Source organism: Nilaparvata lugens, chromosome 13 (genome assembly GCF_014356525.2).
Source record: "Nilaparvata lugens isolate BPH chromosome 13, ASM1435652v1, whole genome shotgun sequence".
Taxonomy (NCBI): Eukaryota; Metazoa; Arthropoda; class Insecta; order Hemiptera; family Delphacidae; genus Nilaparvata; species Nilaparvata lugens.
In genome coordinates, this window is record NC_052516.1 from 19,099,727 (window position 1) to 19,127,670 (window position 27,944).

General features: G+C 34.1%; 1 protein-coding gene across 1 annotated transcript in view; it reads right to left on the bottom strand.

Moving 5' to 3' along the window:
- The window catches only part of LOC111044038 (probable ubiquitin carboxyl-terminal hydrolase FAF-X), a 106,741-nt gene that overhangs the window by 53,451 nt on the left and 25,346 nt on the right, over positions 1-27,944 (bottom strand). Inside the window, 15 exon segments of the mRNA XM_039440377.1 lie at positions 396-522; positions 1,879-2,080; positions 3,049-3,125; positions 3,170-3,371; positions 4,736-4,857; positions 6,076-6,323; positions 8,465-8,619; positions 9,985-10,251; positions 12,888-13,025; positions 14,965-15,205; positions 16,196-16,306; positions 17,440-17,651; positions 18,853-18,967; positions 21,637-21,851; positions 27,652-27,752. Of these exon segments, the coding sequence (XP_039296311.1) occupies positions 396-522; positions 1,879-2,080; positions 3,049-3,125; positions 3,170-3,371; positions 4,736-4,857; positions 6,076-6,323; positions 8,465-8,619; positions 9,985-10,251; positions 12,888-13,025; positions 14,965-15,205; positions 16,196-16,306; positions 17,440-17,651; positions 18,853-18,967; positions 21,637-21,851; positions 27,652-27,752 (2,533 nt within the window).

Below are 27,944 nucleotides of genomic sequence, written 5' to 3' on the forward strand. Positions count from 1 at the left end.
CTGTTTTTGACAACATTTTCGCCATTTTAGACGCCATCTTGAATTGCATGTGATCGAAATTGTTCGTGTCGGATCCTTATATTGTAAGGACCTTAAGTTCCAAACTTCAAGTCATTCCGTTAATTGGGAGATGAGATTTCGTGTACTCAGACACACATACACTCATACACACACACACATACAGACCAATACCCAAAAACCACTTTTTTGGACTCAGGGGACCTTGAAACATAGAAATTCAGAAATTGGGGTACCTTAATTTTTTTCGGAAAGCAATACTTTCCTTACCGATGGTAATAGGGCAAGGAAAGTGAAATTTTGTAGATAATTGAATTGTTTATGTAGATGATTGAAGGGGAAAATTATGAAAATAGTATGGCATCTGTGACACTTACCTATTGTTAGCGCAAAGTAGAAGATCTATAATGAACGTTTGCCACATGGGCTCCCTTATCAACGACTCCAGACAATTTGGACTAAGGACTAGAGAAACTGTTAACACTTCCAGCGCTTCCCGGCAAACTGAAACAAAACAATCAGGTCAATAAAATCCACATGAAAGCGTGCTTTCATGATGAATGAAAGCAACTTAAAATTAAACAAAAAACACAAAGACCATAAAAAATTGTTGTTGTTGTAGCAACTTCGGGAACGCTGTTGTTTCATTCCTCCTCCGTCTCAAGGCCCAGGAAGCGGGCCAACCTACAGAGGCTAGCGGCTGTCAGTAGTGTCGGCTTCCGAGGGGCAGCTGAAAAGATGCTCTGTATTGTGGGGTCCGCCGCCACAGTCGGGACATGTATCAGTGATTCTGGACATATGACTGTTCAGAATCACAGAGTATCCCCATCTCAGTAAAAAAATTTCAAGGTGCGATTTATTAGCGACGACTCTAACCGCACGGCTAAAATTGTCGCAAAGGAATCTCACCTTAGGATAGTTTTTATTCATGAACGATTTTAAAAACAAGAAATCGCACCTTAGGAACGTTTTTATTCATGCACGATTCTAGAAACGTTCTCATTCATATACGATTCCAAGATAGTTCTTGAGGAAGTAAGCTACATTAGACAAAATTTCCAGATGAGACAGCGTTCAGAAGTCGACTTGCCAAATTCTGTATTAAACATTGCTGGACATCTCATACAATCTACAATTTAGAACCTATACTGCCGGCTGCACAAAAGCTAGTAAAATTAGTAAAATTAGTTTCACGAGCAACAACCAGAGAAGTCTTTTTTCGAAAAGCCTTCTCTTATTGGTTCTTGTGAATATAATCACGATTAAAATTCAACCGGTTTTTGTGCAACCTAGCCTTAGAATCGTTTATAAAACTAGTAGCTCTGTGAACAGTTTAGCTCGCGCAGTTTTAAACCACAGCCTCCTCTTATACTGTCCATCAGAGTAAATCCTGTCTGTAGGTCGTTTCGGCTATATATAGGTGTAAAAACGGCTAATGGCTGTTGAGTTTGGTGTATTAAAAATGCTAATCTCCTTCAAGACATAATGACAACAAGTCAGCCCGTGTTGAAAGCATAATAAAGGTCGAGAGAAAATACCAATGTACATAGAATACATTCTAGGTACATTGGAAAATACTATGTTACTTTCAGCGTCAATTGCAGGCAATTAATAGTGCATTATTTAATACTGCATAAAAATTGCATGCAATGACGCATGCAATTAATAGTTCACACGACAGCTGATTTATGATGAATAATTCTTTAGTATAAATAAAAACAAAGAGATATGAAAAGCCGATCGAGTCGAAACTAAGACCTCAGCTTCGCTCGAAGAACTCTGATCTGTCGCTTGGTGAAAGAAGTATGAATGTTGACAGAGATGGTTAGAGTTTTCGACAATAGTCACCCAATTACTCACCCAATATATCATCATGCTGGGCAGCAGCGCTGTTGGCGGTGGCACTCTCGATGATGTCAGTGACCTGCAGCAGATGCAGATTGCCAGCCCTGGCCACCCACGCCATCTGCATCACTGCCTTGATCGTCTCTGCACCCGGCAGCTGCCAAGCCAGCGCCGCATCCAGCATCACGCAGCGAGTGCTCTTCTTGTTCGTCAACACCTGAACACACCACAACCAATCCATTAATTTCGCACAATAAAAACACTTATCCGCACAAATAGACCATTAATTTTGGACAATATAAAAAGAAATCAAAACACATAGTTGTCAACACTCATTTTCCAGTTATCAGTGATGGTTTGGTGATATATTGTTATTTAATTTTGTTTTCAACTTATCTAAATTCTAAATTGCTAGTTTATATATATATTTTGGACTCAAAATTGGACTTTTATAAAGTGATAAACATAACCTATTTTTGGACAATATCTATCTAAATTTGGGAAAGGAACAGTTTTGGGCTTTAAGCCTGTTGTTCCTTTCCCAATCATTCATAGTTGAGAAAGATATTGTAACTATAAGGGCCAGTTTCCGAGCTCGGGATTTAGCTAAGTTCTAGACTTTGAACAGCTGGAGTCAGAAAATTAGCTTTCCAAAACGGGGCGTAGTCGCAGTTTTTATAACAGTAGTTGCAGTTTTCATTTTCTCATTTCTCATTTAATTGGAAACGTTTTTCCTTGAAATTAAACATTCCTAAATAATTCAAAATAGCTGAAATTTTACACAATTTTCTCTTTACTTTATTTTGTGTTTAATTTTCTAGTTTTTTTTTTTTCAATTTAATTCAAACTTGACTTTGACAATGACTACGACTACGCCCCGTTTCGGAAAGCCAATTTTCTTACTCCAGCTGTTCAAAGTCTAGAACTTAGATAGATAGATAGATATATATTACGTCTGGTTTTTACGGTAATATTGGCGTTCGAAGGAGACTCCTTTTCCTTTTGTATTATCCTTAAAATGCAAATTTAAAAAGACCTTATATATACGTCGACGCGAAATTCAAAAAGGAGCATACATGTCAAATTCCATGAAAATCTATTGCCGCGTTTCGCCGTAAATGCGGAACATATCAAAATAAATAAAAACAAAGAGATATGCAAAGCCGATCGAGTCGAAACTAAGACCTCAGCTTCGCTCGACCAATTAAGAACTCTGATCTGTCGCTTGGTGAAAGAAGTATGAATGTTGAACCCTCCGATGCCTGAGATGGTGAGAGTTTTCGACAATAGTCACCCAATTACTCACCTAATATATCATCATGCTGGGCAGCAGCGCTGTTGGCGGTGGCACTCTCGATGATGTCAGTGACCTGCAGCAGATGCAGATTGCCAGCCCTGGCCACCCACGCCATCTGCATCACTGCCTTGATCGTCTCTGCACCCGGAAGCTGCCAAGCCAGTGCCGCATCCAGCATCACGCAGCGAGTGCTCTTCTTGTTCGTCAACACCTGAACACACCACAACCAATCCATTAATTTCGCACAATAAAAAACACTTATCCGCACAAATAGACCATTAATTTTGGACAATATAAAAAGAAATCAAAACACATAGTTGTCAACACTCATTTTCCAGTTATCAGTGATGGTTTGGTGATATATTGTTATTTAATTTTGTTTTCAACTTATCTAAATTCTAAATTGCTAGTTTATATATATTTTGGACTCAAAATTGGACAATTATAAAGTGATAAGCTATAACCTATTTTTGGACAAGTTCTATCTAAATTTGGGAAAGGAACAGTTTTGGGCTTTAAGCCCAAAGTTCCTTCCCCAATCATTCATAGTTGAGAATGATATTGTAACTATAAATGTATAAATAAACTAAACACTTGTCCGTAAAAATAGTCAATCCATTAAATTTGGATAATATATAGCGAAATCACAACACCTTGTTGTCAATAACTCTGCGTATAAATTGTCAATCCATTAATTTTGGAAAACAATATACAGTAAAAATAAATCAGAATACATTGTAATTGGTTGGAAATACATACTTTACGTGAGGCTGCCTACACGTATATTGAATTTAACTGTAAACCTTGAAGTGCCAAGGAAACCAATCACAGATGCTTAGACGTGTTCAATCACATCCAAGCGGTTGATAATCTAGTGGTGAGCGGCACATCTAAGTGGTTAACCAGGATTAAATTTAATAGTCGTATGTGCTACCAGGCCTTATTATTTATTATATTTTAAATGATTTGCACTAGAGTTGAATCTTGTCGCAGGTACGACAAATTTTGAACAGCAGACAATCCAAAACAAAAAAGTATAATTTATTATTATTATTAAATATGAAAAGTATTATTAACCAAAAAGTACAAATTATTTGATAATCTATCCAAATTGCTATTCAAAGTCCTTTAAAATGCAATCATTTATAAAAAACTACGACAAATAATTGATCTTAAAACATCTTGAACCTATAATAAGTTTTTGAATCGATACAGCCCAAGAAATAATGTTCACAAGTACACGCTTTTTGCGAATAAATTTGAGTTTACAGTTCTCAGAATTTGTATGTCTGGTTAGTTCGGCTCAGATCGGGAGATTAAATCCAGGCTTTTACGTGCACAAAACTGATATAGGAAAATTTGGTGTTCCAAATCACTTTAAATTGTGAGCAAAGCAAATCAACTCTTCATAACCTCTAGACTGTTCTTTTTTTTATTGTATGGCAAATAAATTATTTGATTTGTTCATTTTCAATTAGAATTTGAAGCAGTTTTGGGCTAATGCCTGTTGTTTTCACTAGAATTGTATGTCTACGAATGAATAAATTAACAGTTTTCAACTGAGTAGATATCTTCTACCTGGGTGGTATAGTTCTGTGCCAGCTTGCAGACGACTGTTCGCAGCATGTACTCTGTGTTCGAGTTGGGCAGGTTGGCAAGCGCCTGCTTCAACACCACCACTGGACATCGCTGCATATCTGCAAAACATTCACAAACATCCTCTAATAATACTGACAAATAATAAAGTGATCTTTGATAATAAATTAATTTGATAAATCATTCTTTAGATTCAGGCCAGGTTTCCAACACTTACCAAATGAGATGAATAGGTCTAGAACTACTAAGGAATTGTCTTTTTGTTTTGAAAACCAAAGGTTACCGTGGGTGTTGGCAGTGAGCTGCATATTATTTTCAACTAATTGTCAATTGTTCAGGAGTTTTTACCAATCATTTGAGGAGTTTGGAGTATTCATCTATTGACAATCATTCAGAATGTAGGAAATAATAAATTCAGAATTACGATTTTAAATATAGATTGAATTTGATGACATGTATAACCTCAGGATAGACAGATATGGAGTGGAAAACACACCAAAAATAATAATTAAGTAGGCTAAATAAAGTAATCTTTGATAATAAAATAATTTGACAAATCATTCTTTAGTTCAGGCCAGGTTTCCAACACTTATCAAATCTGATGGAACATTGAATCTTTAGGTTTCATGGCCCAGAAGGTTAATCAAGTGCCCTAGAAACCGAGCCTTAGGCTGGGCGTACACCAGTTAGTCAAGACAAGACATGATCAAATACGTTCAGTCACAATACTTCACATAGTTTTTTATGGAGTCATGTCTAATTGCAATGACTAAGGCTGGTCACACACCGATTAGTCAAGACAAGACTAGTCACGTTTAGTCACAATACTCCACATTGTTGCTTATGACGCAACTCACACTGATTAGTCATTGCAATTAGACATGACTCCATAAGCAACTATGTGAAGTATTGTGACTAAAGATGACTAGTCTTGTCTTGACTAATCGGTGTGTGACCAGCCTTAGGCTGGGCGTACACCGGTTAGTCAAGACAAGACATGTTTAGACACGTTCTCAACTATGTGAAGAATTCACATAGTTGCTTGACCACACATAGTTGCTTATGACGCAACACACATTGATTAGTCATTGCAATTAGACATGTCTTCATAAGCAACTATGTGAAGTATTGTGATTTTTGCAAAAATAATTTTTCTTAAGTAATATTATAAAAAGAAGAAATACAAATGAAATTATTGAATTCAAGATTTTGAACATAATAGTAGCAGCTTGACGCCAGCTCCACTCACATTCTAGAGAGCTCCAAAATCACTTCCTGGTGGTTCATAACCCACTTTAAAGGTGCAAAATTCAACTTACTAGGACTATTCGCCTGCTGCTGTACACTATCAATGCCCCCGTTGCAAAGCGCCGGATTAGCCGAGTTGGGAGTTGCGCCCGGGGCCGGATTAGCGGCAGGATTGTTGTCGGTGTCAAGGGAGGCCGCAGGGGGTTCTGGCTGCTCCTGGCTGGGAGGAGGGGGTGTCTCGTCCATCAGCCGGTACATTATGTGGCCCAAAACAGACAACAGTATCTTGCACATTTTTAGCACCATCAGGTAAGCGGATCTGAAATTGAGGGAAAAATAGAATTAAATCATGGAGAAGTCAAATTTATGTGACATGAAAAATCAAAGTGAAGCGATTAAATACAAGGTCTATTCAGAAAGTAACAAACGATTCCGTCTGATGCGGCTAGGCGCGACCCAATCGCGTTCTTTCAAGTACAGACGTGAAAAAGGCTGTACGTGAAAAAATAAATTATTATTAAATAATAATAATAATTCAAGTACAGACGTGAAAATGCGAATTTAGGCTATTCATGATTTTGGTCACACAAACATTGAATAAAATTTATTATATAAATTTTAGATCCTGTCTACATTTATTTTCACACAATTAACAAATTTTACAATAGTAGTTTGTACTTCTGTAAAAGTAAAACTTTTCTCCCTGAGTGAAAAAGTTTGTAACCCGCAGCGCAAGGGCGACAATTTCCCAGAGAGAAAAACTGTTTTCGCCACACTTGGATGTAATGAGCTGGTTTACGTGCGTCATATGGAGGCCGAAAGTGATTGTTTTCCGACCAGGCCGGTAAAACTTTACGGCCCTAGGGCTGTAAAATGACCTTGAATAACAGCTGATCGTGTCCGATCTCACAAAAATCATAGAGAGATAATCTCATAACGACTGTAATAATCTATATAATTATGTATCGTGAATCGCGGTATTATGTCTATAATATATTTTATAAATTACTGTTTCATAATTTAATATTTATTATTGTGTTTTTGATATCAAACAATAGAATACGGTGATATCTCCATAGCCTCAACAATAATGTTGGCTGCATTGTCCATTGTCAGAAAGGTACATATCGCAAGTATTTAAAAGTGAAGAATCGAATTTGAAATCAAAGTACAATAATTGTATCAATATTTAAAAGTGAGGTAGAGTAATAATTGTTTCTTTTTTATTATCGAATTCCACTTCTTAATGCAATACAATCAACAATAATAATAAGAAAATACAGCAGAGATCTGAAGTTTAAGGTAAGCCTACTGGTGAAACTCAGCCTTGACTGAAAAATTCCTAGTAATTTTTTCGTAATTCATTATTAAAACTTTTAGATAATTTTTCTTCAATATTAAACCATATAGAGAGAACATTAGGCCTACTCAAGATTGAATCTTCGAATGTTTTCTCTATGATTTAACTATTTTCAGAGCAATATTTTGTTGTGAAAATGCCGGCAAACCGGCTTCAAATTTGCCGCTATACACTATATTATAGTAGCCTACATACGTTACCTGACTTAATTCAGAGTGAGAATTTTATTGTGAGAAAGATAATGATATTAATTTTAATAATATAAGTCATGAGCCAAAGTCTGTTGTACGCTTTTTAGGAGTGAAGTAAACTTTTTTAGAAGTCCAGTTTACAGTGTACAGTATTACGTGTATGCTAAGTGTTATCAGTCAGGCCCCTATATTCAACAATACGCAAAGACCGAGAGCGTAAAGGCGTAATACATCAGAACTCAAAGCTCAGTGAATAACAAACATGATCTAGGTTCAAATCTCGGTCAATGACTTTTTTTTTGTCGATGAATTTCGACTTTTATTACCTATTTTTTCATATTAGTTACCGTAATTTAAATTTCAATCAATTTTTTAGATATATTTTGAGACAAAACTGTGAAATATGCAATTATATTAATTTTTTCATCACATTATTTCAAAATAGTAATGAAAATTCTATTCATCCATCTATCCATGATATATTGCACCGGGCGCAAAGCTCGCGCCTAATATTAATAGTATAAAAATATGGTCACTATTGTAAATTATTAATTAGTAATATTGAAATTAATTGACAGTAAAAGTTGTCATAACCAAGATTCAAACTATCAAAATAGGCTGTTTGAATTTTATTTATTTTTTAATTTCTTATATATTGGGAAGTTTTTTTTTGGTGTGGCAAAAAATAGCGTTCACACCATGGGCAAAAATGTATTTCCGGCTCTCAATCTTTTCTAGTCCTCGGCCTACGGCCTCGGACTTAAAAACCGATTTCGAGCCGGAAATATCTCATTTTCGGCCCTAGGTGCGAAATATACTATTTGTTCCCGTGATGTACAAACGTTGAATTTTGGATGAAAAAAATTGAATTGAATAATCAGTTGAAGTATGAAACTTGAATAAGCTCACCTTTTGGTAGCGACATCGGCGTTTGGAAGAAAATTGTTTTTGGTGAGCATGTCGAGGATAACTGGAGCGTGAGGACTGCAGAGGAAGTTCAACTGAAACTCGAACGCTTTGTCCGACAGAGGATCGGCGGCTGGCATTAGAAGGGTGTACATTACCTGAACAGGAGAAATAAATAGATAAATACCAAGAAAAAAAAATCAGAGGAAATTATGCAGCATATCTTAAAATATACATAATTGGTCTGGCCAGAGAATTCGAACTGTAGCGCCAAAATCCCAGACTGCAGTTCTGCCAATAGCAAGCTTGTTTGCGCCAGCGCAGATCGTCCTGCTGTTTTGGCCTTGTCGTTGTTAAAAGCCCAGTCTGTCTTGTCTAGTCACCCCGTTGTTGTGCAAGACCGAATTTGTATTTTGTCATGTAATTCCGATCGGAAATTTCTTGTAAATAATTGTTTGAGTGTCGTGTGTGTGAATTATGAATATAACAGCGTAAATAGTGTTGAATTGAATTAATTTGAATCGGTTTTGAATTTATAAAGAATCCAGTTTGAGCTTTGTTCGAAACACAGTGCATAGCCTGCAAGTTGAACGCGAAAAGACAGCCCGGAAGCCAGAACCTGTCTTATTCCCAGATTTCATCCCACCCTGAACCTGATCAAAACACCTAATAAAGGCTTCGAAGGGCAAGTAGACAAGATTGGATTAAATCTGGTGAGTTTTTGCTCTTTTTTATTGTTCATTAATGCAGAGTTTAACTGTACAAATAACCTGGCTCAAATTGAAGATTAAATTTTGCCCCTTGTTTGTATTTGATTATTTGAATAGTAAATTACAGTCCTCTGGTAGCTCTAGCCTGAGCTTTGTTCAGAACAATAATATTAGATACAATATCCAATGTAGTTGACACCCTCTGTCTTCTTAAGTAAATATGATTTTGATGAAATGAGATTTATCAAATTTATCATGAAAAAACAATATTCAGTCATGCTGATAATAGGGCTATTATGTTTTGTGAATGAAAAATAACCTACAAACCAGATTGCATTATTTAAAATGGTTTTTATAGGACTCTATTGGCATAAATTCTATTATTATAGCGGGGTATCATAATTAGAATTAAGTTTAGTATTAGCAATTTTGTATGTATAATATAACAACAATGTATATGTTTTGTCAATAAACTCCTCTGGTTGCAATTCATTGGCAATCAGAGAAATTATTAAAAAATATATATAAAAAATTGCCCTGGCAGCATTTTTTGGAGCTTAAGGTCTCTCCAAATTCTGAAAGGACCCACCCCACATGATAAAAGCTTAACAGATTTGTAGCATTATGAGTGAGTAGACTGTCATTGTCAGCTTGGAACCAACCAACCATCAGTGAACCAACATACACTTTTCAAGAAACCATGCCAACAGAACTTCCTAGAGTGATTGGTATGAAATTATTTGCGTCGTTTCCTTCACCACCTTTGTGAATGAGTGGTAAGAATACACAGTGAAATGTTCAGTTGAAGCTCACCTCGAGATTGTACAACACCCGTGACTGCGACACATTGAAGAAGACACTGTCGACCGTGGGTGGCGCAGTTGGCACAGAGGAGGGCGCGGTGGAGGGCGCAGTTGGCGGCGCAAACAACGTGTGCAGGTCGTTTATCGTCTGCGTGTCGGGCGGAATTAGCTTGAGTATTGCGCGTGCCGAGTCGCGCACCACTGCATCGCCCAGCTCACAGCCCCTGTCTGCCACCTGCAGGAAGAACTGCACGTAGCTGCTCGTCTGTGACATCAGCTGAAACACACACCCACAACCCATTCATTATTCATACAATAATTAAATATATATATATATATATATGTCTATATATGAAAATGAATGTCTGTGTGTTAGTTTGTTTGTTCACTATAGACTCGAAAACTACTTGACAGAACGGCATGAAACTTTGGGAATATGTTGTGTGAATATTGGGGATGGTTTCTAACCAGAAATTTTAATAGGGGGGCGAATCATAATTATATATTGATCCATTTTACAGACTTAATTTTTCGAAATTGTCGGCCGAGCGGCTAACATAGAACGGGAATATCATCATGATTCAAGATCATGTTGTGATAATATTATGATTTAGCATCTAAACTTACCAGCTGTAATCAACACGTCACTCTGTGATGAAATTGTTTACTGGTATTAAAACGGCAGTTTTAAGCACCTAGGAAGTCCCTATTGAGATGTAAATGAAAATATTGATTGTCAGATAAATATCATGATTTACCATATAAAGTCAAGTGTGACATGAGATACATCGACTTTTTGGCGGTACGAAGTTCGCCGGGTAAGCTAGTATATAATAATAATAATAGGCAATTTTATGTGCAATAGAACGGCTTCAGATTTTGTATATTGCAGCTGTCAATGAAGATCAATATTAATGTATAATCGTATTAAAAGTGTCAAGAATCTCTTATCTGGCTTCTTGCAAAGATTTGCAAGATATCTGTGATACTATAAAGAAAAGAATTGGCTTGTACATGTACGGGATAGGAAATTAACGAAAGAAGCATTATCTAGTCTGAGCTACTGAGCTGATTAACTTGAAATTTTGCATAAAGATTCTGAATTTACCGAGGATAGTTACAGGTCTATTCTCAGTACTTCAGTTTGTCAAGTTTACAAATCAAATCAAAATTGTTTATTGTCATTATAAAACAAATTGTATAACAAGGTCAGGTACATTAACATTCTTCATTCATCAATACATGAAAAAGTATGGTAACGTTTTTCAACACACTAACAATAATAATAGTAATACAACAACAATAATAAAAACAGGACAACAACAATAATATTCTATTATGTCTACAGATGCGTTATCAAGTGTCAAACATTCTACAAACTCTTAACACTGTAGACACAAATCTCACACAACATATCTTTCATGAATTTTTTAAAACTGCTCATATTTAATGCTCCGACTTCCGTTGGCAACAAGTTATAGATTTTCTTACCAAATTCATGAAAACTATTCAGAGTTAGTTGTAAGTTACACTGACTTCTATGCAAACCACTATGCCATATGACAAATGACTTTGAATGTGTGCATAGTAAATTGATAGCAATAGCAATACATCAACATTGACAAAATTTCTAAATTTCCTGATGAGAAATACACCCCTAGCAACTTTTCAATGTGTATGCCCCATTTCATGTTTGACTCCAACGTCACACCCAAAAACTTCACCTCCTCATTTCCTGAATAATTAGCCAAAATTCATTTTTTGGGTTTTGTTGCTGTTCAGACTAAGTGAGTTGGCTGCTGTCCAGTCTTCTATAATAGTATTTGCATCATTTATAAAACGTTCAACTAAATTTAAACATTTATTATTTACCTGAATTTTCTAAGTCATCAGCATACATGTATGTATTCACTCTATCGTCTCCTATCTCTAATGGTAAGTCATTAACATATATTATAAACAATGTGGATCCTAATATGAATCCCTGAGGTACACCTGATTTAAGAGGCAGATATGCTGGAAAGGACCCGTTAAATTCGGGTACGATTCGTCAGGTTTTCAGTCCGTAACGATTTAAATTCGTCAAGTTTCCAGTTTGTGATACTTTGCTTGAGTGAGCACGGTCTCACTCTATCAACTGGTATCTATTTAAATATCTATTTCTATATCTATATTTCTATTTCTATATCTATATCTATTTCAAATATCTATTTATATTTTGAAGAAAAGAATTAGCTTATACATGTACGAGATAGGAAATACACGATTGATGCATCATCACTTATGAACTGAGCAATTTTACTTCAAGATTCTGAATTCACCGAGAATGGATATAAGCTCATTATCATTGCTATTAATCAATTAACAAATCGTTTTTCTTTTGCCAATTATAACAGTTGTTAATAATTTCAAAATCAGAATGGAACTTCTATACTAAATTTAATCTATATTTGATTCAAGCAGACCCTTGCATAGCAGGGGTAATCAGCTATTAGATGGATGAATATAAGCTCATTATCATTGCTATTAATGAATTAACAAATCGTTTTTCTTTTTCAAATTATACCAGTTGTTAATAATTTCAATATCAGCATGGAACTCCAATACTAAATTTAAACTATCTTTGATTCAAGCAGACCCTTGCGGAGCAGGGTTTATCAGCTAGTCATTCATAAACTCATTACGGCACAGAACAATATTATCATCATCATCATCATCATCAAAATATCAATACTATCACAAGGGAATAGAATAGTATTCTATTAATGATATTCTAACCTAACACTGGGGAAACCAAATTGTATTTTGCTTGAAAAGAGAAACTGATGAATTAATTATTTCGACCAAAAACATGGTTGGCTTCATTTTAATTAAATTTAATGGATTCCTAAAAATTACAAATAGAATACTGACCACTCCAGGTAATGAATTTTCAGCTTCTAAATTGGGATTATCGTAGGAATGCTGCGGGGAGCTGGTAGAACTATCCGAACTGCTTTCAGGGGAGCTAGCTGTATTCGTGTTGCCCTGCGTCATTTTCGCTGAAATTACCTGCAAAACAGAAATTGTAATAAAATAAATAGTAGTTAGTAGTAGTGAACAAAGTAAGAAAACAAAAACACAAAATTCAAGATATTAAAACGCAGAACACAAAAAAAACAATACATAACTAACATCAAAACATATTATTTATTTATTTATTCATCACATTGTGTACAAATACTTGACATGAGGAAAGGCACAACAGGCTCATGCCCAAAACTGTCCAATTTCCAATATATACTATAGGCTAATGTCCAAATCAAAATGTTGGTTGTCACTTTCACTTTTCAAAATACAATTTACGCTCTTCAATACTCAGATAAATGAGAAAATTTTGAATCAAATATATGCACTATTAGAGTCAAAAAATCTAGAACAGTAACTTGGTAATTATTCAAAAAGTCTAAATTTTGAATGAAACTAGAAATTTTTGAGCTAAAAACTTCACACTTTACAAAAACTACAGCTGTTTTAAACTGCATTATAAACTGCATTAAACATTTAGCCCTTCGTGAAATTTTGAATACCACTTGTTCAATTTGATGCAATACTTATTTAGAGTATCACAATTTGTCTCATCAATCTGGTAAATCAATTTATAAATGTGTACAATTTTCAATTTCAATACTAAGTGCCGGCTGCACAACAGCCGGTTAAATTTTAACCGTGATTAATTCCACGAGAACCAAACAGAGAAGCCATCTTTTCAAAAACGCCTTCTCTGATTGGTCCTCGTGAAATTAATGACGGTTAAATTTAACTGGCTGTTGTTCAACCGGGCCTAATACCAGGCGCACACCAACGCGAAAGTTTTGTTGCGGTGCGAATTCAATTCGCAGAACTTGCCGTGCGGAAATTTAATACCATTGCGGTGTATGTGCTGGAACAAACCAATGCGTTGAGAAATATTCCCTTGCGAATAATTCGCAGCTTTTGCTACATGCAGCATTTGCAGCGCTTTTTCGTGTTGCAAATTTTGTGGCGAGTTCATATAAGTCAACTCGAATATTCCCGCACTCCACATTGCGATTATTTCGCTTCCCAGTGTGCGTGCCCCAATATTTCGCAACGAAAACTTCGTTTGGAACCGCAGTCTGAATTCTTGAAAATTCCGCAACGAATTTGTACGCATCGTTGTGCGCATACCTTACCACTTCAAATATTGACGTACTATTTACTTGATGCATTATTTGTAACAAGTCCTAAATGTATTTTGGTATTGAAAAAGTTGAAAAAAGTTTTACCTAATTTTGAACTGTTATTAGTATAAATTTGAGAGAGGAATACTGAATTCCTGTTTTTCCTATCTCATTTTAATGATAAATAATTTTATGCTAAATTCTCATAAATCAGTATCAGGATACATTTCTGTTACAGTGAAAATATAATTCCCCTGAATTCTAATGGGATTATTCCCACTCAGCCTGGTCGAGAGCAGCTATGAATAGTTCCATTGGAACTTATGAGAATAATATTCTCACTGTATCGGACACGTTCACTGATTAAAGTGAGAATCTACCTTTGTCATCTATACTATAATAAAGGAAAGAACTGGCTTATACACGTACGGGATAGGGAAATTGTGTTTGACGCATCATCACGTCTAAATTACTGGACTGAAATTAACTTGAAATTTTGCATTTGATTTGCATTAGATCCTTAATTCTTTATTTATTTAGGCAATAAGTAGAGAAAAAAGGAGAGAAAAAAATAAGGTAACATTGTGCTATTCCTCTCCCAAATTAACCGAGGATGGTTCTAGGCCTACATAAAACTCTTCAAGATTCTACTCTGTCAAGTTTTAAAATAAACCCTTGCGAAGCACGGGTTACCTGCTAGTATATCTTAGTTTTCAATGATACGTGCTTGCTGCTCTATTTGTTGGTGATAGAAATACTTCTAGGTCTGTTTATATTAATAACATAATTGAATGAATAAATTCACTCACAGTTTTATCTCTAATCGGTAACTGTGACAATAGCCTTCGATCCTCAGCCGGATCTAGGAGATCTCCATTCACAAACAGATCTACTTTGAGGCTGGGTCCACTGGTCTTCATCCTCTTCAAGATCTGTCGCCTAATTGAGCCAATCGTGTCGTTGCTGTGAGTCAACATTTCAACGTCTTCCGCCTGCCGACCCGGGTACGATATCCTAACTATTATGCCCATGTGTTTCCCTCGGCTAGATCTGTAACAAAAGTAAAAATAAATAAATAAAATGATAATAGTTATAGAAATAACTAGTACACTGTATTACACTTTTTACATAAACACTAAAAAAGTATAAAAAGGGTAGTAGTAATTTTTATAATAATTAAACAATTCAAGTAGCCCTATTAAAATTGTTTTAACTATAGTATACTCGGTGGAACTTCTGTTCGGGACTCTCCACCAATAGAAGCCATACGAATATCATTATTAAACAATTTATTGAGAAGTGATCATTATGAATAAACAGGTGATTACAAAGTAGTTATACAAACAATTCTTAATTGGATTCATTTGGTTCGAATTGAAAAGTTGCCTAAGCCGTGTTTTGAACACAAACGAAAATGAAGCCGCTATTGCACACGGCTAAAAGCGGCCTAAAACAATGGAATTAAATTTGGCATTTCAAAAATATGAATGATTTTTTCCTTTTAAATTCTTCATGCCAACTGTTGTTTTTCTTGGATTACTCTTATGAAACTGTTTTCAAAATGTTCAATATAGGCTTATATGTAATTTATGGTTAGATTGTATAGTATTAACAAACTCAACCTCGTTTTTGTATGTGATATTGGTAATTTTCACACACACCGATTTCTCGCCGACACGACATGGCCACAATATTACGTCCTACGATTAAATGATTTGGTTACGGCGTGCCGACAATCGACCAATCGGAAAACATTCAGAGTATCATGCCGTCGAGAAATCGGTGAATGTGTTTATGTGAAAAAGACCAACCATAAAAATATAATAGAGAGACAGTTTTGGTCTAAGACCCGTTTTCCAGAACACTTACTGCATCTAATGAACCATTAAATCTATAAGTTTAAAAGTCCATTCGATTTAATAAGTGTTCCATAAACCGGGTCTAAGCCTACAGTTTCCCTCTCAAAAATTGTTATAAGTACAGCATGTACGAATGGATAGATAAATGATTAGTTATTGCAGCTGCGATGTAACTACTCACCTATGCAATGGTAATAGTTTCCTTTCGCCTACAAATTCGCCGTCACATTCGCTGATATATTCTTGTAGAACTTTCATCACACGACACATCCTCACTGATTCACTCTGTAACCTGTCAAATAAAACAACAACAAATTCAACTACAAAATTCAACACTGATCAAATTCTACGTTTCACTAACCAGAAAAGATTGATAAACAATTGAATGTTCAACAGATGGGGAAAATGAGAAATTTTATTTGTTCAAATGCTACTGAATATAAAATAATAATTATAGGAAGTTCCAATTCCAATATATCCTGAAAATTTCCAGTTTGGTGTAATTTGGTTTGAGTATGTTCACCCAGCAATTATGAGAAACCAGGTTCGATTCCCGGGCTGGCAAATAATGTTTGGATGGTAGCTCTCATCAAATGTCCTTCTAGCTGTTTACCCAGTTGTCAATATTTGCGGTAGCAGAAGTCTTCAGGGTGGTGAACAGCATTTAACTTGTTTAAGTTAAAAATTCAAGCATTTTAAAATGATTGGCTTGTACTGGATTGTAGATAGACCATAAAATTACAGATTGGAAATTTTAATGAAAATTATAGAAACAGTTAAACTCATTTCGTTTGCATATTATTATATAGTTATATAATCATACTCCCGACCATTTAAAGCAGCTGCCACTCAATGAATTTAAGCGGGTTTTGAAAGAATTATTACATGCTAAGTGCTTGTACACTTCTATAGGTGAATATTTTGAGGTTGACTGGAGTTAGGTGTTACAACGCTGATACTGTAGCCTACATCCCAACATTTAGTATATTTTTTACTAATAGCTTCAAGTTTTGTTGTGAAGTTGTGAACCTTTCATTGTTTTATGCTGTCTGACAATGGTCCATGTATTATTGTAATATTTATGACCAATAAAATATTTATTTATTTTGGTTATATTTTCTCCATTCTTACAACGTGAAACGCATTAAAAAATTTGATTTAAACATTCAACATTGGTTAAATTCATTGTTTTCATGCTTTATCTATCAAAGTTGCCAATCATTTACATAAAAAGTTTTTAGTTTAAAATAAGTTAACATTGAAATAAATCAAGACACAATTTTGAATACCTTGAACACACTTTAATCTTTCAGAATGGTGGTTCAACCGTTCAACAGATTTCATAAAACCATATAAATTGAAACAAGAATCAAGAAATCTGATGACTATACAGTATAAGATAAACAAATGAAAAAAGTCTCTTACCTATTCAAGTGCTGGGTATCCTGCGGTGTGTTGGTTTGTTTTAGAACAGTTATTGTGTCATAGTGAGCCCTGAGTCGATCCAGGCATTCGGATATATAGTTTTCGTGAAATTCAACACAAGACGACTGGAGGCGTGGACCTAGGTTGGTGCTCACTTCTTTCAGTAGTTCTATCGCTCTACTGGCTATTTCGTCGCTACTATTTGTAACCACCTAGAAAATAAGATAGGAAACAAATTGTAGGAAATATCAGAAAAAAAAATTAAAAAATGAATGATTCTCAAAAGTGTTTTCAAGACAATGCCACATCCTCAGCTGCACTATTGTCTTGGTAAGCTATATGAAACCTGGGTACTGAACTAGTTAGGTGTTTTTTCGAGTATATAGAGTGGAATTGACAATATCGATATATTTTAGTTTTATGATGGAAAAATATGGTGTGACGCACTCACACAACTTTCCTTGCCGTTTTGAAAACTGATCACCTGACTCTAGTGTTCACGCGCATCTCAAGTCTACTATACGAAGGTCTGAGCCAGCTGGAGACAGGACAATAAAACTGGAGACACATGAGGTCTGCCATCTCTTCATAGTGGATGATTTAATAGAATCAACGGTTGCCAACAGTTTGCAATTGAATAATCACATTTTCTCGAATTTCGAGCTTATTTTCAATTTTAGGTGGAAATGTTACTGAAAATTAATTGTAGAGATTTTCATGCTCAATCTTTTCCACTTGAATTTTTTTGTTTAAATTGTATCTGAAGCCTGATAATTGGGAATCTAGAATCAAACTTTGCATAGATTGGGCGGAGCTCCTGAAATGTTTACAGATATGGGACTTGTGGCAGTTGATAGAGCTCATCAATAGCTACTCTAGGTATTAATTTGATCAAAATCGTTGGAGCCGTTTTCGAGAAAATTGCGAAAAACCATGTTTTTGACAACATTTTTGCCATTTTAGCCGCCATCTTGAATTGCATTTGATCGAAATTGTTCGTGTCATTTCGTTGATTGGGAGATGATATATCGTGTACACAGACGCACATACACTCATACACACACACACACACACACACACACACACACACACACACACACAGACCAATACCCAAACACCACTTTTTTGGACTCAGGGGACCTTGAAACGTACAGAAATTTATAAATTGGGGTATCTTAATTTTTTCGGAAAGCAATACTTTCGGCAAGGAAAGTAAAAATACCACCACAGCTCCTCCCATACAATCAATTTATGTTATCAGTTCTGTAGTGGAGGTAACAGATGAAGAATTCAGTATTCAAACTTATAATACAATGAAATTGCTGTACTTATAATGAAAATTAGTGATTCTCAATATTGTTATTAAAGTCATTAATAGAGGTAACAGTTGAATAATTCATAATTCAAACTTACCCTCCAAATGTATTCAGTGCCTATTAAATCTACATGGTCCATCAGAATTGTTCGTTTCTTCATTTTTAGTTTTCCTTCTTTCAAATTCACAGCCTTGAAAAATCGTTCAAAACACCTGTGAACAGAAAAATTCCAATAAAACATCCATTGCAAATCATAATTTGTATAGGAATAATGTGACTGGTTTTTCAAATCACAAGGAAATAGGATTATAATAGAATGTGGAGAGCAAAATATTGTTTGTTCAATGATACTTGAAAATAAGGCAATCGGTTCAAACTTTCAGCTTCATACTTCAACATTGCGATGAACTTTACACCAGCATATGCTGTTTATTTTCAATGGCATGAGCATACAACTTATTTAGGAAACGAAGTGGAATTTATCTTATTAATAAAGAAAGGGATTGGCTTATAGATGTACGGGATTGGAGATATACGATTGACACATTATCACTTATGAACTGATTAACTTGCAATTTTACATAATGATTCTGAATTAACCGAGGATGGATATACCGTAAGCTTATTTCCCTTGTTTGGGAATCAATTAATTCGAATTTAATAATTGAAACAAATTTATCCAATTTGTGATTTTATTTATTATTATTTCATCCACTGACCTCCTTTAAAGGGGGTATTTGGACTTGTCAATATCGTAAGTCAATAAAATTCAGAACATAAATACATCAAAAGTCAATATATTTGTTATTCTCTCTAAACCCCATATCGACGCTCGTAGTACTTTCTGAACTCGTCATATGAGTACGCGCATATGGACAGCAGCTCCTTCTTTAATTGCTCTAAAGATTCAAAGCTCACGTAACTATAAAAACCCAACCAAACATAGCTTTCTCCATGAGACTCCGTACCTCAATTGGTAGCGAGCGCGGTTCTTGAATGAAAGGTTGCATATTCGAGACCAATCAAACTCATTTTATCGCAGTAAATTTCCAAGTATGAAGAAGATTATCAACTTAATTTTTACAAAATAATCATTCTATTTTTTATGTTCTTGGACATAGGGAGATTGCATCTCAGTCAATGCTTTACGAAGATGATACCACTTTTTTCAATTCCGACTCAGATTTTCAAAAACTCGCTTTTACGATGGAACATACTTTAAACCAAGCAAGCATATGGTTCAGGGCAAATGGTTTCCTATTGAATAATAATGAGACTCAACAAATGATTTTTAGCTTAAGAGAGATTCCAACAGATAATAGTGTAAATAATGCCAAGTTTCTAGGTATATATATTGACGGAAAATTAATATGGAAACCACATATTGAGTATGTAAATAGTAAATTGTCTAGGGTTATTTATTTGTTGAAGCAATTAAAAAATTATGTACCTGATAGCTATGAAAGGTCAGCCTATTTTGCATTTTTTCAAAGTATTCTTTTATATGGCGTGTTGTTTTGGGGTAATTGTAGCCATGTTAGCAGTATACTTTTACTTCAGAAAAAAGCCATCAGGATATTGGCAGATGCGCGTAATAGTACTGAACATTGTAGACCTTTGTTTATTGAGTTGAGAATCTTGACAATCATAAATCTTTATATATACACTGCTCTAATACATGTAAAAACAAAGGTAGAGAAAATTCCAAGACATACCATACATTCTTATGCAACAAGAAATATGAATAGACTGAATATACCATTCCAAAGGCTTTCAAAGTCAATGAATAGCTACAATATTATTGGTCTGAAACTGCAATAAGTTACCTCTAAGCTTAATAAATGAGTCTACAGATAGATTTAAAATGAAACTTTTCAACTGGTTAGTGAAAACACCAATGTATTCTATACAAGAGTTCTTGGATTCCAATATGATTATTGATGTTTGATTCATTGATTGCTTAAAGCTTTTCTTTCTTGTTTCAACATTTTGACAGGGCCTTTGTACTGTTGTTTGTATAGTGATGAATATTTGAATTCTTCTGGGCTTACTTTAGATGTAGTTATGTTTATGTGTTTATATTTATGTATATCGTATATACTTTCAATTATATTAACTTATAACCTTCTGACTTGCATAATGTTAGTATAGTTTTGACTTTGTCTATTACCAATGTTGCTTAATGACAATAAAAATTTATTTATTTATTGCATTTCACATAACAAAATTTCCCCCAGCAAAGCTAGTCATTTACCAGTCATTTAGTTACTCAGTAATTACGGGTTACCTGCTGGTCATTAAAAAAAATAAACTTTCTACTGGTGATATTTTTCATAGTTTTTCGATTCGTATATCATCAAGCTATCAAAATAAAAAAAAAAATTCTCAGGAAAACATTTTTTTCCGATCATTACTTTTTTGAGATATGAGCGCCAAAAGTTCAAATTTTTGGGATAGAACATTTATAATTCGGAAAGAGATAAATCCATGAGATTTAGAGGATAAATTCTTCACGGTATTGTTGATAAAACAAAAATGTTTTGAAAATATTAATTTTTGAGAAAGTTATTCAATTTACTAAAAATAACTGGTCATTTTTGGTAAATTGAATAACTTTTTTAAAAATTGATATTTTCAAAACATTTTTGTTTTATTAAATCAACAATACCGTGAAGAATTTATCCTCTAAATCTCATGGATTTATCTCTTTCCGAATTATAAATGTTCTGTCCCAAAAATTTGAACTTTAGGCGCTCATATCTCAAAAAGTACTGATCGGAAATTTTTTTCCTGAAAAAACTTTTTAATTTTGATAGCTTGATGATATACAAATCGAAAGTTCATTTTTAGCCATTGGACAGCCTTAATAAACTGAACTCACTTGATACCGCTCTCAGTCAACAGCGTGGGGTCCAGCTGGAGGACATTGTTCTCAAAGAAGTCCTTGTTGATGGCCGGATCGAGGTCGGGCTCGTCTCCCATCAGCTTGCTGAACCACTTGAAGCAAGCCTCTCTGTCCGATGTGAACACGGCCTGTTCGGCGAGGCACTGCCAGATCTGGCGAGCTTGTTCGGCGCACAGCCACAGTTGCCCGTCCTTACCAAACAAAAACACTCCGTCAGTACTCGCACAGTGATTAGCAACTAAGACTGGCCACTAACAGAAGAACATGCATGGTAAAAGGATAAGTTTTGGGCTTCAAGCCTGTTGTTCCTTTCCCTATCATTCATAGTTGAGAATTATATTGTATCTATCAATGTATAAATAAATAAATAAAAGTAAATTCGCATGGCTTTTGTATGCGGGGAGTCCCTTGGGTTCCAGCTCTCCTGAATATATAATTAAAGCCGTCAATGAGCCTTAAGACTGTCATACTTACATTAATCATCGAACTTTTAGATTAAAGTTCACCAAAGTTAGATTATGTGGATATATATTGCAGATTCCATTTTTTAATCAGTTGGACCAACAAGTAAACACTAATTTTGAAATATCCACCAGTTGATTGGAGTTGGGTTTTTTCAGTAGTGCCAATTCCTTCCTTTAGCAGAGCTGAATTTCCCTATTTGAATTGAGTCATCAAGAAGCCAAGGAAGGTATGTGACTTTTTCTTACTTTTGAGAAAATTAAGGTCAAAGTGCAAAGGTCACAGTATCCTCCAAATGTAATGTTTTGTTCAGTATTGATTTTTCCCCTCTTCTTTGGGCTTAAGAGAAATGGTGAATTCGCTTAGAAGCCAATCATATTTTATTGTTTTACTCACAGATAAAGCTACAGTCACATAAATCCCTTTGCCACCAAGTTTTTATGTGATAGACATACAAGTATCTGTATATAACTCCATTTGGCCCAAAATTGCACATACCTCCCTTGGCTTCTCGATGCTTCAATTTTACTAAAAGTATCGATAACAGGACTTCAAAGCAAAAAAGAACGATTTGTGTCAGGTCTTAAATGAGTAATAATGAATGTACTAAAATAGCATATCAAAATTTCAAGATGTGAGAGCTGGAATGATGCCAGTTCTTAGGTTATACACAACGAAACTGATACGCAAAACGTTGGACAACCAAAAAATAATAAAATTAAATGTACCTTCAATTGTTCTAAAAGTGAATATGGGAGATGGAAAATGAAATTAAGATTTAAATGAATTTAAAAAAAAAAAAAATTATTGTAATCTATAGTGAGATTCACGCTTCAAATTCAGTGGAGAAGAAAAGAACTCATGGTTGCCAATTTTACTTTTCCACCGCCTTGTAGATAATTGTGATCCAAGTTATCCCCGTACATCTGATTATCTCATTCAATATCAATTGTTGATTCTTGTCAACATTAATCAAATTTTATCTTAAATATATTTGATTTATCAAGAAAATATAATATTTTAATTAAAAATTTTCATAATTGAAATGAAATACTTTGTTAGTCATATTTCTATACAGTCTAAAAGAAATTTGGCAACAGTGCGGTTTTGGAAAAGGATAGAGCTATCTGCTCTCTCTAATAACAGACAAGGATAGCAAACAATGTTAACCTGTTGCTGACGTTATAACATGAATCCTACTATAAGAGTGTCGAACAATACCACCAGAAACCAATGAACTAAATCAGATAATAGCCCATCATGCACAGTAGTTAACTTTCTTTACAGAAAGTTGAAATATCCTTTACCTGAAAGGAAATCCAATTCATCTAAAAAAAAATTGACCATAGAAATACAGGGTGGGTGAAAAGTCCGAGAACGGTTTAATATCTCATATACAAAGGTAATTTGACGGTGGGTGTGATTGGAGCACAGAATAGATACAGAATGGAAACTGTCAATCAAATGCCTATCCAACCAATGCTTTTTACATGGCACAAATACTAGACACATCATGTGACCTTAGGAAGTTCCAATCCTGGTCTTCTGATTGGCTCGCGGCAGTGAACGAGATCAATTGATCCGGATCATTAAAGTGATCCGAACCTCCCATCAATACTATTACAATGCGGAACTTCTTAACAGGATGGCGGATTTTTGCGACAGGGATGGAATTTGGATTATTTCCATACTGTATGTATACTGTGATTGGGGATACTACTCAAATTGAAAATACTACTTTACTATGACTTTAAAAATATTGTCCACCATCTTGGATCCGCCATTTTTAATGAAACATTATTTTTTCAAATAGGAAGGTGGTCATGCGACACATGATTTCGATGCGGAATTTCAAGAAAAAATGAATGAATATCGATATCTCAAACCATTCAGAAGATATTCACATTATTAATCAATACTACTTATGTATTCCATTTCTGATATCCATTTTTGATTAATAATGTGTATATCTTCTGAATGGTTTGATATATCGATATGCGGTCTTCGCCATTCATTTTTTCTTGAAATTTCGTATCGGAATCATGTATCGCATGACAACCTTTCCATTTAAAAAAAAGAGTTGCATTAAAAATGGCGGATCCAAGATGGCGGACAATATTTTTCAAGTCATAGTAAAGTAGTATTTTCAATTTGAGAGGGATCCCCACCCAATCACACCCACCTTGGAATTACAATCTTTTACGAGATACTAAGCCGTTCTCATATTTTTTCTCTCCTTTCTCTTTGCTAAGGAATTAGATAAGTGGGTTTAAGAAATGATTTTCTTTGACTTAGGAATATAAATAAAAAATTTTCACCTCCATTACTTCTAGCCATATGGACCACCTCATTGTTACTTTTACGTCATTCGATCAAAACAGATTCCATCTTTACCTATTTATTACTTCTCTTTTAATAGCCTATAGGATTAGATTATCATTATAACTATTATTACTACATTTATTATGATAATTATATTACATTATTTCACTGAAATCGGGACTATTCACTAGATGAGTTTTCTACAACGAAAATCAATTATTGTTCAATATTATTATAATTTATTATACCCGAATAAATTTAATAATAATGTATTTTGTTTGGTAATTATATTATTGTCTTACAAATATCTGCATAATTTATATCGGCTAGCGCACAAGTTCTTAACTTATGCTGGTCGAGCCTCGAATTGATAAAAAAGCTTGATGTTTTGCTTTCTCTATTTACTAATTTGATTGACATTTGTGTTTTATTACAGAAATATTATTTTCAAAGTCAAATTGTATTTAGAGGACAATTCATATAATTGTAATGTATTTTATGGCAAATAAATTGATTTTGATTTTTTTTTTATTTTTCTGCTTTGAATAGTATTGATTAATAATGTGGATATCTTCGAAACGGTTTGAGATATCGATATGCGGTTTTCACCATTCATTTTTTATTGAAATTTCGTATCGATATCATGTACTGCATGACAAACTTTCCATTTAAAAAAAAAAGTTGCATCCAATATGGCAGATCCAAGATGGCGGACCAGATTTTCAAACTCATAGTAGAGTAGTATTTTCAATTTGAGTAGGATCCCTAATCACAACCACCGTCAAATTACCTTTGTGTATGAGATATTAAGCCGTTCTCGGACTTTTCACCCACTCTGTATATCAAATGAACGCACTAATATTTCTTCTACAAAAACACTTTGTTACAGAGCAATGAAATTATGATACTGTATAAAAAATTAACATATAAGTTGATGTAATCTACCAAATAACCACTAATACTTTAGTATTTCAACACATTTGAAGACAATTTAGAATAGGTTACTCAATAGTTCTGAGAATGAAAGAATCATTGAATTAAATATGCATAAGACACAATGAGAGCTGAAAAGTTCTTTCTATCCTTCAATATATAGAAAATAAATTACACCAAAATACACTGATAATATAAACCCATGCATTTAAAAAAATAATATTTAATTGAATAGAGGATCCCCAAAAATATAAACGGTTAACTTGTTAATATTATCAAATACTACATCATTGGCTAATACACTGAAGCTCAGTTTCTAGGACACTTATTAAATCGAATCAGATTTAATGAGTGTCCTAGAGACCGGTACAACAAAACTAACAGATTTCATACTTATTTACCAAAATGATACAGTGACGATTGAATTTATAAAACGTACACTAGTATCGGAGAATATTCAATAATAAAAGTATACTCACGAGGGAACTTGTATTTTGTGAGTATTTTTCCTGAATTATTTTTTGAGACATACTATCTCTATACATCTGGAAAGGAATTATCGAGAAATTTTGATTAATTTTATTTTCTTCATCGACTAGCGTCGGAAACGTTCAAGGCAAAATAAAAATTTATAAAAGTATGAATTATTTAAAAAGAGCAAGTCCAAAGGATGGTGGAAATCATACAACAAAAATTATAACTATAAAAATCAGTAAAATTCCTAATATGAATTGATTATTGTTCTTCATCATCGCGAACTATGATACAGGAACAATGATATTTACAGTCGAACCTCTGTATAACGATGTCGATTAGCCCGAGAAAAAAATTCGCTGCAGAGAGGTATTAGTTATTGAGAGGTTGTTCTGTCAAGAAAACTGCCACGATCTTATGGATCTTGTAAATATAAAATCACGGCGGTAAATAAATTAATATGGTACATAAAACATATCATCGCGAACGTAGGTAGGGTACTTAATAGGACAATATTAATATGGAAATTTGAAAATTCATGCTGTTTAAAATAAATAAAAACATGGTTTTTTAAATATTTATAGAATGTAATAAGTAAGTAAACTCACCAATTTATTTCCAGAAAGCTTGATTTGTACGGATTAGTAGAGTTTAATCAAAGTACATACTCAGTAGAAATATTTTTCAACTCCATTCACCAAGTTATTTTAGTAATTTTTACACTACTAATAGATTGAATGCAAAATACGGTAATTTTGTCAATAACTTCACTATAAATACTATAATAACTCAACTTTCCTATTTTTTAACGTTTTATTTGAAAAAGTGAGTAATTTTCAGTTGAATTTTGCATTTGAATAAAACATCATGTTCAATAAACGACTCACATCTATTCAAACAGTCGAACATGTTGTCTGGTACACTATTTTTCAGTTTTAATCCTTGCTTGATAATTTTGAAAGCTTCTAGAACTTCTTGATCTGACGGATTCTTCTCCTCAGGTTCGTCACAGCCATGAAATGTGTGACAAAAGCAGGATTGGGAAAGTCCATTCGTTCACCTGCCTGGTCTACAAATGACAAGTTCTTGAAATTCAATTTCCAGTAACTTGCATTCAATTTCCGACATGTGTTTCAACCTGTATTGACTGTCAACCACCTTATCTTCTTCCTACCTGAATCGTCATTATTTTTAGTCTATTGATCTTTCTGCTGAAGCTGAACAATTCCTTGAAAATGACAGTCTGCTTCCTATACACACTACATTTTGTATGTTGAAGTCAAGAGAAAACTTTGTTGTTGAAAGGTCCGTAGTTCGTTAAATAGAGGTAAATGAGCAGCCAAAACTCTAAAATGTCATGGAACCAGGTAAAACTTCGTGTAGAGGATTTCGTTAAGTGGAGGTTCGACTGTAATTTCTAGGGTGTAATATGGTTATAGAATGGAAATGCAATAAAATGACTACAATACTTAATTTAGCAAGTAGCTATAGGGTATTTTAATAGCATTACCCTAGAAACACCTCTCAAAGAGGATAAAAAAGGGTCCTATTTTCAATTATATGTAATAAAAAATTCAAGTGACCCTATTGAAATAAATGGGGGATCAAATTCAATAATCCTGCAATTGAATGTTTCTTACAAATTTGTAGGTGAATTCACTGAATAATGTTATATACAACTATTTAATATAAAGCAAAAACAAAAAATATATATGGAAAATAATAAGATGAACTTCAGTAGATTGAAATGAAAGAATGAATGATTGTTGAAAAAATCTGAAAAATAGTTTGATTACTTACTTTTAGTAAGAACCTAAGAAAATTAAGGCGCTCTTGAACTTGTAAAATATGATTGAATCGTCGATCTGGATAAAACGTATTCGGGTCCAAATCTGGATTATCTGAAAATAAAATATTGAAATTAGAAGTTACCTCAATTACAACATAAACTATCAAATATTTTGACAAACCATCCAAACTGAGATTTACGTTAAGTGTGTGTGGAAATGATAGGACGACATAGTTGGCACGTTTCTCTCATTTTCCACCACCTTGTATAGTAGATAGTTGTGATCCAAGTCATATCCGGTTTA